General features: G+C 36.8%; 1 protein-coding gene across 4 annotated transcripts in view; it reads left to right on the top strand.

Annotated features, from left to right (window-relative positions):
• Positions 1 to 10,616, top strand: part of LOC117169103 (optomotor-blind protein) — a 99,397-nt gene extending 88,781 nt beyond the window's left edge. For 3 of the 4 annotated variants that reach the window (XM_033355241.1, XM_033355243.1, XM_033355245.1), the window contains exons 6-7: positions 2,406 to 2,482; positions 7,623 to 10,616. In XM_033355241.1, the coding sequence (XP_033211132.1) occupies positions 2,406 to 2,482; positions 7,623 to 8,427 (882 nt within the window). In that variant the 3' untranslated portion in view covers positions 8,428 to 10,616. The remainder of the gene's footprint in view (positions 1 to 2,405; positions 2,483 to 7,622) is intronic. The other variant, XM_033355244.1, reaches the window with a different exon arrangement.
• Positions 10,617 to 10,622: the final 6 nt, after the last annotated feature.

Genomic DNA, 10,622 nt, shown 5'->3' on the forward strand with positions numbered 1-10,622 from the left:
AGAATTGTTACATTAAACGCAAAGAATGTAGTTTTATTCAGGATCGGGAATTTAGTTCTTTTGTCGAAAAATCTGCTTTATTTCTTCTTGATGTTATTTTTATTATTCAGTCGAAAATCAGAGGGAGGATAATCTGATTATTTTTCGATGATTGCTTAACTTCTTTTAATATTAATTACATTAGAGATGAAAATACTTCTCTTAAAGGGTTTAAAAGCTATCAAAATTCTGTATAATATATGCAAGGATAAAGCCAAATAAGAATAATAATCAAACGAATACATATATATTTCATATAAATTTGCCTTTAAAATGATCCTAATGGCATTACAAAATTTTACATTGTATTTTATTTAAGTTTTAGGCCTTGGCTATTTGCACTGAAATTTCTGTACAAATAGCAGGGTTTTTTAAAAAGTAGAAAGTTGATTAAAATTTAAGAAAACGTTGAAATTAGCATTTTGAAACCACCGTTTTCCCAAATACAGAATTTGAAAGATTTCAAATTTCAGAGTAATCAGATGGAGAGGATGTATGTCGTAGGATTTTAGATCAAATTATTTTTAATTCAATATTATTAAATCAAAATTCTACTGAATTAGTGTGTATTCTACTGCCTAAAAAGAGAGTACGTAATAAGAATTATAACATTCATTCACAAATATTAAGTAACATTGGGGTAGTATTTTTATAACGTATATGGTAAAGATATCCAAGATAAAAATGTTGTATGTGATTTGTAATAAACTGATACAATCGCCTGCAATCCTATTCAAATAAATCATCGAATTTAAAAGTTAGAAATAATTGAAAAGAAGAATGGAAAAATATTGTATTTAAATGTCTAGAAATTCAGATTCATGCAACAAAAATTGTATTCAAATTTACTGAATTTATATAGCATTGAAATTTAATTTCTTCAAACTTCAATTGAATTTACATTCGGAAATATATTTAAACATTTCTTTTAAAATATATAATTATTTTTGTAAATATAGTAGTAAAAATTTATATTTAAAACTATTCTGTTTTAACTATATCACAACTAAACAGAAAAATTTTAGTTTATAAATTTCAAAGTGTTAAAATTGCAACATTAGGCAGTCATGGAAGATTAAAAATGGAAAATTTTACTTTTTAAATTCAGTCATATCCTAATAGTGAATAATGAATTACTAATTGACCAATAATCTCTCTACATCTAAAAACCATATTTACGCGCATATAAACTTCACACGATTATAAGCCACATGCTGATTTTAGAAGCTTGAAATAGTGAAAAACTTGTATTAGTTGCACATGATTATAAGTCGCACCCCGATTTTACAGCTCAACAAAAAAGGTGCAGCTTGTATGCGTGTAAATAACGTAGTTAAAAGTTAATAGTTGAAAAACAAAAAGTCAGTTACAGCAACTCATTCAGTTATAGATATTATTTACTGATTTTTAGTCAGCGGTCACTAATTTTCAGTGAAATTATTATTTAAGAATTGGATTTATTTTCAATGAAGTTGCAGTCATTTTTTACTTTAAATTAAGGAAATTAGACTCCAATTTTAAAATCTTAAAAATCTAAATTAAATAACGAGAGAATATTAAATATTTCAAACCCTCTAAATTCGAAAACACTTGAATCAAAGCAACTGGAGTTTAATCCTAAAAATTAAAATGAATATACATTTAAAAAGTTTGGAATTAGCAATGAAGGAAAACAGATTATATTTTTATTCCACAAAATTTGCCGCAAGAACTTTTGATCTGAACATATAAAAATAAATTTCGGTCTCGAAATCTGCATTTAGTTTATGCGCAATTGCAACACGTGTACGGACAATTGCTCCTTCATTCAAACCGAAACTATCGAGTTTAATCTCGTATCGCGTAGTACTTTACAGTCGTGCTAATTAATATCTGCTCTCGCCGATAGATCTTTCATTTCAGGGAATCGTCGCGTTCTCGGTACGTATTATTTCTGGTACACTTACACACGCGCCGCTCCTTGATATCATTCTCCCGATCGTAAAGGCTCGCCTTTGTTCGATTTTTTCCCCTGTGATTCCTCTTCCTCATTTAATTATCTCTCACAAAACGCGACGCTACTGGGCCAGATTATATCAGCTATACGTATTCGTGAATCGTGACGGGGTAGAAATAAAACCGAACGCAATTCAGATAAAAGACAACGTTCTTTTGTTCTTATGCCAAAAAGAAGTTATTCTAGTTTCCGAATTTGATAATGTTTCTAATGCTTATTAATAATTCCAAAGCATGCTTTAATACCAAGTACACTAAAAAGCCTTAAATTTACATATTCGAATGACTTTGATTCATGATATAAGTTCTGTATGTTCAACCATTTGGTTAATTGTTTAAATTACTATAAAAAATCATTTTTTATTTTTCAGATCACGCAATTGAAGATCGACAACAACCCCTTTGCGAAAGGATTTCGGGATACCGGCGCGGGAAAGCGCGAGAAAAAGTGAGTATCGCTTTCAAAACTTAAAAATCTTCTTCATTCTTCATTACCTCGCCTCATTAAAACTGATTGATACACTGGAAGACCTTTTTTGAACCCTTAGACTCTAGATTATATATCATAGTCGTTATATCGGGACTTTAGCGGGTCACCCCTGAACTGAGAGTTAGTTCATGAGGCTCATTTGCACCCCGCCCGCAGCCTAGACGGACGCATCCATTTGTATTCAATATTGCAAGTTTATGAGCTTATGTCAGGCACCCCTCTGGGCCATTGTTGCTACCACCAATGTAACCCATTTCAATTCCATTGAGAGCGGGGTGAAAATTCAAGTGGAGTTTGATGACGTTACGTTAGTATGCATAGAATCCACCTAATAGCACCCTTCTTTTTGCTCATCACGTTATACTTTATTTAATATCTTCTCTGGTCAATTTTCAAGACTGATAAAACAATCAATAAAAAAAGAAGGAATATAAAAAGACGAAAATCCACAAAGATAAAATTATCAAAATATCAAAGTAGAAGCTTTAGAATTTTTTAACAATTATGTAGCCTCTCTTTGCTTCTGATACATCGATGTTTAGTAACATGATTCCTCAGGCCACCCTTTCACACCTGCTAATCGCCTTTCTACGAAATTCGCTGCGTATGGCGTTTCTGCCCGGATGTACACTTAATTAGGCTGGAATTAAAATGACCTGGGTGCTCTCTGCTTTCTCTTTGAAAGGTCGTCGCGGATTCGCCCGACTATTAGTATCATCGTCGCGGTGGTGCTGTCCCTTGTCGCGCGGAATTATAATCAGCCCTTCGATTTTGCGGCTACATTCACCCTTCCCGATCCCTTGTAAGCACCCTTTTGCCTTCGGCCGCCGGGCTAACAGACTTCACTCTGCCTGTACATTTAGCCCCGACAAAGTAGAAGAGATCGGTTCGTTCAAAGCGATCCAAGAACGAGGCTCGACCCCACGGCGACCTTGGATTAGGTAATGTCAGGGGTTACGCGGGTGCGAATTCTCTTCCGTGGTTTCCCGTCTGAATTTTAAATTACAGAGCCCAGCATACCTACTTGACAGTCAGCCAGTGGCGAAAAACGCCTCTAACCCCAGTTTAGCCCTAAAAAGACCTTCGCGACAATCATTGATTCTAAAGAAATAATACAAATACTGCGACTATAAGCTAAATATCAAGCGCAAGGTAGTGGGGAAAAGTGCCAAATGTTTAGCTCAGGTGCTAAATAATTGGAACAGGCGCCAACTGTTTAGTTCATTCGCGATTACTTGTAACAGGTGCCGACTATTTTGCACATAGACTTCGTTATGCAAAATAATTATCGCATGAGCTAATTAATCGGCTCTTTTGATAAACATACGTTGATTGTCATAACTAATGGGCGAATGAGCTAACAAACTAGCATGTGTTAGTGCTCGTAATAAATATTTGGTTTGAACTCTAACTACCAATCAAATGATCTAAATGACCAGCACTTGCATTGAATAATTGGCGCCTGTCTTAACTGCTGATCAAACAAGTTAAATATTTTACTCTTGCACTAAATAATAGTTGGCTGTTTCGCATACTTGGTACAAAATTTAAGTAGTTAGAAGGTTTTAAAAATAATAGTGGTCTGTTCCAAGTACTTCACACCCAAGAAAAATGGCTGATTCTTAAATAAAAGTTCTGAAAAAAAGTTCAAGTTTTATTAAACCAGGTTTATATTTCTGTGAGCGTAATTGCCCAGCCAGAGAGTTTCAAACACCTGTCAGGCTACTCTTGTCGGCGTTCATAAGCTCGATTTGCGTTGCATCAATAAATTTCACTGTCCCACTCGGAAAAATAAATATTGCGACTTTACGAGTGAAAATATTATAAGTCGGCAATCAAAAAATAGTATTATCGATTAAACATCGGCAGACTTATCACACTTTGCAGTTAATCAGCGCGTTTCGTATAATTAATGCAAATTGAAAGCTGTATTCTGACATCATTTTCAATTACAGGCATTACAGCAGGAGTGTAAAGTCTGATAAAATAAATTATTACATTAATCAGTTCATGTACCTCGACTTAAAAAAAAATATGAACATGAAAAGAAGTTGTACAAAGTGGCTGTTAAATATTTCAAAACTATTAATAAGGTAAATGGAATAAATTTTATTATTCTCTTATTTTATTTTTCTTTGGTGTCAAAAATCTCGTGATATGAAAGCCGACTTCACCGATAAGGCCTGTTGGTAATATGAATTTCAAAGCTACCAAGTAGCACCCCCAACCCTACCTTCGCGACAGCGACGCCCCTGAGCATCAGTATGCTAATCTGATGATTGGCTATGTTCCAACCTCGCCCCTCTCGTCGCCCTCTCGGTTTATATCTAGCTTCCTGGTGGCTTCGTTCACCCTTAACGAAAACCATAAGCCAAAACTAACCCTTATTCTAATTAGGCAGCCCACGACGCACCCCACTTTGCATATTTTCTCGATTAACTGTCTTCTTTATCTACTCGATGCTGCATAGTTTCCCAAAATTACCAAATCCTGCACCTTCCTGATTTTTCGATTCTCGAGAACTTCACGCGAAAAAGATCTATCATGGAAGAGAGAACGTGAGAACAAGATTGATTGCGTTTTTTCAATTGTGTATTGCTTTCAAGGTTGAGAAACTGATTTTAGTCTTGATTAGAAGAATAGTTTTATGAAGTCTTGTGAAAAGAAGCCATAAAAAAGTTTTTTATTTTACATTTTTTCTTTTAGCTCGGTATTTTAATTGTTGTGTCTTATATTGATTTTTTCCATTTTTGAAGAGAAGTGTGACCATATTTGTTGGTTATAAAAAAATTAAAAATGCTTTTTTCAAGTATTTTTAACTTGCGCTAAATTGTTGGTACTTCTTCTAACTGCTTTACACAGAAGATAAATAACTATAGTACTTGGGTTAAATAGTTGGCACATATGATCAATCATTTGAGTTTGCACTAACTAATTATCGCCTGATATCAAAAGTGGGCGATTGTAATAATTAGGTGTTGCTGGCATCAAATATTGGGCGAATGAGCTGAATAATTAGCAATTGGACAACAAATTTAGCGCTTGTACTAATTTCTTTGCATCTGACTTAAAATATTAGCTCCTGTCCCAGCTACTTTGCACCTGAGCTAAATAATTAGCGCATATGATATATCATTTGTTCCTGTGCCATATAATGTTCGCCTAAAATAAATAGTTGGTACTTGTTCAAGTTTGCTGAGAAACCGCGACAAAACTGTTTTTTTTTATGTGAAAGGAGTCATATGGCCGGTAAGGAAATTCGCAGAGACCAACTTATGTACAAATTCTACGCTGTCTATGGTGCACTATTGATTTAACGCGCCCGAGAACCTGTGACGGAAAGCGGGGAAGTGTGTTCTTGTTGCACGATCCGAGTTACTTGCATATGCATGTGACATGGTGTTGGTGTACTGATCGCATTACGCGGTATTAGTGACTGGTAAGCTGCTCACAGTCTCCAACACGGCTTTGGTTGCGACTTACATGAGCTTGAGAATGATAGGGGTTGAAGGTGGGAATCGGAGATTTAAAAGTGACCTTAATTGCGATTCAGATATTCAACATGCGATACAACTTTTCATCGAAATCAATAAAAAATAAAGCACTTTTCCATAATCATTATTTCAAATTGGAGAGGACGTTTTCTCACAACTTTTGGTTAGGAAAAATACTTTTCTATCGTTATAACCAGGCGTTATAAAAGTTATTTGAATAGTTACGAGCCGCATATAATGGAAAAAACTAGAAAGCAACTTTGCATACGCTTCACATACGATGTATTGGCGCATATGAAAGGCGTTGAAGGTGCAATTAAGGTAATTAATTTAATACCTCGCGCGTCATAGACAGTAGCTGCTGGGTTTGCATAAATGCTCTCTTTATCGCCCACAGCGGTGAATTATTGATTCATATTCATACGAAAGCTATAGCCAATAATTTAGGCTTCAACTCCATCGAACCGATCTAACCACATGTCCTTTTGAATCAGTATCCACTTATGCAAGAACACTTAACAATTTTCCTTGCGTAAAACTAGACGTTTAAACCCTTTGAAATACCCTCGAAGCGACGCTTTGAAGTTAATAATAATATAAGTAGTCTACTAGGATTTCTGCAGAATTATAAGCCTTATTATCTGAAACAAATAGATTGAAGACCTTGTGATTTGCATTTTCTGCTCCCAATCGTTCGATAGGGATTCGCCTTCGACCCACTTCCCTTTATCCCTTTGTGTGCAGAGCCATTCGCTTTGGTTATATAATTTAAATTTATGGAATTGAGGGCCGATTAGGAATTATAACCTCTTGGCGGATTCAATTTAAGTAATTGATATTGATTGATGAAGATTGCGCCTTTCCGGTGATTATAGTCTTGATGGTGTTTTTATGTTGAAAATATGTCTATCATTGGTGTAAAAATGTGTTCAATTTTGTATCATTAACCCGCATTTGTGCACGATTCTAATTATTTCTCAACATTACTTTCTAACTCTCTCCTACCCGAGAATAGGCAACTAAGCAATTATAATAGTGTTTGAAGATGCAGATAGCTTCCACCTATATCTCTTTTTAAAGACTTCCGTGTATCAGTAAGTAAACAAAAAAAATCCTTCAAATAAATTCTGACCTAAGAGTGAAAAAATAAAGATGATTCAACTAATCAAATAGTTAGGAGAGGAGCTAATTTGTATTGTGATTATGTTAAAAAATCCTAGTTGAGAAAATGATAGATTAGTTAAAATTAGTGCTAAATGGATGGCTCCTGAGCTTAATACTTTGCACCTGATCCAACTAAGTGTTTTCACTTGTTTCAATAGTTGGCGACTGTTCCAACTAATTCTCAATTAAGATAAATAGTCAGTTCTAAAACAAACCCTGAAATTAATCATTTGTAACAGTTGAAGTTGAATTAAATCTAAGCTTCAAGAATGCTAATAAACTAGTTGTCTACTTGAAAAAATATCCATTTTTGCTCATTATTATCTTGAAATAAATACCAAAGATCAGAATTTTTTGAACGATCTAAAAACCCATTCATCTTTATCTACTAAATTTCCCATCAACCTTTCACCATTGTTAACACACAGTCGTTGTTGCAGAAGACAAGCGCTGTTGTCGGTCTCAGGAGGAGGATCTCGATTAAGTTCTGGTGCTCCAGCTTCTCCAGAGAAGCGGCGCTCATCCAACTCCGGAAACGACCTTATGGACGATGACGATAAGCTCCTGGACGTGGTAGGACCTGATACACCTCACCCTGCTCATCATCAAAGAGAACGTGAACATTCTAGAGACAGGGACGACCGAACGAGTGAGCGAGGGGAAGGTAGTGATTCCTCAGGATCAGAAAGTGGCGGCACAATGGGTCAAGCGACGGCTTCGGAAGGACCAAGGCCGGACGTTTCGGTCGGACCTCCCCTTCATCCACCGCTCTTGCCCTACCTTTATCCTCCGGTACCGGGGCTCTATCCGGGTCCAGGGCACCTGATACCTCCGAATCCTCTGGGTCTCCACGGCGGAGTCACCCCCGGAATGATCTTTAATGCCCAGCTAGCCTTGGCAGCTTCTCAGCATCCAGCGCTCTTCGCTCATTACCCCCACCCCCTCGCGAGTCCACTCCATCAGCTCAAGGGTCATCGCTTCGCACCTTACACACTTCCTGCATCCTCGCACGGATCTGCGTTCGAAACCGTCACCCCAGGAAGTCGTACTCTCAGTCCAAGATCACCACCTCCAAGGCCACCTACTGGGTCTCCCACGCCAGGAAGTGGTAGTCTAGCTTCGGCAACAGGGGACCTGAAGTCTATTGAAAATATGGTTAATGGTCTCCAGGAGAAAAGGAGAAGAAGTCCTAGTCTCACGCCCGGACACAGGGGCGACGCAGAGGCTGGGGGAGGGAGTCCGTGACAGGAGAACGACCATGTGACCAGTACAAATTCTAAATACCTCGAAGACGAGGAACGGGATAAATCGAATTCGGAGGATTCGCTGGACGAGGAGAGGGATCTCGAGCCGGACTCGACGTCCGAACCTTCGTAGCCCTGGAGAAGAGTCTTTTCCGAGAGGGTTTTCTAGAGAAAGGAGTTGGACCCACTTGGTGCGAGGATCCAGAATAAGGTGTAGGAAGTCACGGTTTTCTTCATCCGGAAAACGACGTTAAACTACAAAGTGCAATTTAACGAGATGGCAAGGAACCAGCGACAATTAACGCTGTTCTCGACGTGATGCCCGTCGTCGAAAATCCGGGTGTTCGTGTGAGTGTATATAAAAAATTATACCGCGGTTTAACTAGATTATCAAAATCATCAGTGAAGATGATTTATTCCGCGGAGAGATGAACACTGCAAGGTGTCCTGTACATTTACTCGTGAAATAGATAAAGAGAGTCGAATTCTACCTGCGAATACTTAGAATAAGAGAAGCTATTATAACGATATTGCAATATATAAATGCACCTCCACTATTTGCAGTCCCTGTACATATGTACCCTAGTGATATATATTATATATGAATATAAATACGACTATCCTCTCTATTAATTATTAAATATATATTATTGTATGGATTATTAGAGTAATAACAATCAACGCAGTAAGCGCACGCTCTTCGGATGCGTCCGCGAGTCGAAAATTTATATCGGTCCATCTGTCGCGTCGGGACGTCACACGAATAGGTACAATTTCATAATCAACATCCATTTCTTTCGAGCGAGTGTCAGCTGCGCGGCAACTACATGCGAACTCACTAAGCAGTGAATGCAGAGCCAACTTTCTGTCAGTTTCGTTTACCGTACTATTTTTCCAAGGCGGGTGTGTCTGTACTAAGATGTTTGCGCCTTCGCTAACTGTTTGGCTCCTATGATATAAATTTTTCTTCCGTACTAAATACTTGGTGTTTTGAAAGATTAGAGCTGAAACTAAATACTTGGCGCCTGTTTCAACTGATGGATACCATTGCTGAATAATTGACGCCTGTTCCAAGTAACTGGCGCGGGTGCTAAATACTTAAATAAATAAATGGTGCTAGTGGTAAACAATGGGCGCCACTTTCAAATAATTGGAACTATAAATAATTTTAATGTGACAAAAAGAATAGTTTTTACTGAAATAAATCATGGTGAAGAGTGCTCTGCAATTCAGTATTATGAATGAGTTTTCAGGTTAGGTTGGCGCAAATGATGACTACTCTTTCTTTGGCACCCTATGACAACCTTTGCTGCGCTAATCGCCAGAACTCGGGTTATCAATCCTGATCCTGCTCAAAAAAAAATAATAATTTGGAGTTTGAATTTTTCGAAACAGGGATTCACGATTTCTCTTCTACCAAAGTGCTTGACATTACTTTCAGCTCCCTTATTTTCTATCTAATTATTCTTTTAAATAAATATTTGCATTTTTTCGAAATAGCATTGGATTTAAAAAAATTTATAATCGTGGATTCCCAGATTTCAGAAAAGAAGGTTAAGTAATCAAAACAGGCCAAAAATGAGGCTAATTTTGAGTAGGATGTTTGATGGTCCCGTCCAGAACGATACTCGAATTTCGTAAATACTGATTTTCGAGTCTTGCACTTAAGTGTCGTCATGTGATAAAAAAGCGAAAAGGAAGATTCTCGAAGGCACATGCTTTCCATGAACCCTTTCCTTTTTCATGATTTTATGAATCGTAATTTTCGAACATTTACTCGTAATTCGGAGTTGACTGTTCTTTCTTTTAACGTGATTGGCAAAATTATCTTTCCTGTTTGTAAAAAAAGCAATAAAAACCTAAGAATCCCGGAATTTAAAGAAGTCTTTCATTACATTTTTTCGTATGCAACGTTTGACATCACGTTGACAGAAATGACAATACGACTTGTAAATTGTATAAAAAGTAGAAGTTTCTGTAGATTATTGCAAATCATGTAATAGGACGTCGGTTACATCTTCAATCAACTTGCGTAAGTCTTCTTAGAGAATACACATCTAACAATCGCGCATTATACTCACAAATATATAGAAACAAACAGAAATACACAAACACGGCATAGAAAAACACTGTGCTAAGAGCAGAAACAGAGTAAGTTGAATTTCAGATACTAAAGTCTATCATTTGTATGCGCCG

The sequence above is a fragment of the Belonocnema kinseyi genome, chromosome 3 (genome assembly GCF_010883055.1).
Source record: "Belonocnema kinseyi isolate 2016_QV_RU_SX_M_011 chromosome 3, B_treatae_v1, whole genome shotgun sequence".
NCBI lineage: Eukaryota > Metazoa > Arthropoda > Insecta > Hymenoptera > Cynipidae > Belonocnema > Belonocnema kinseyi.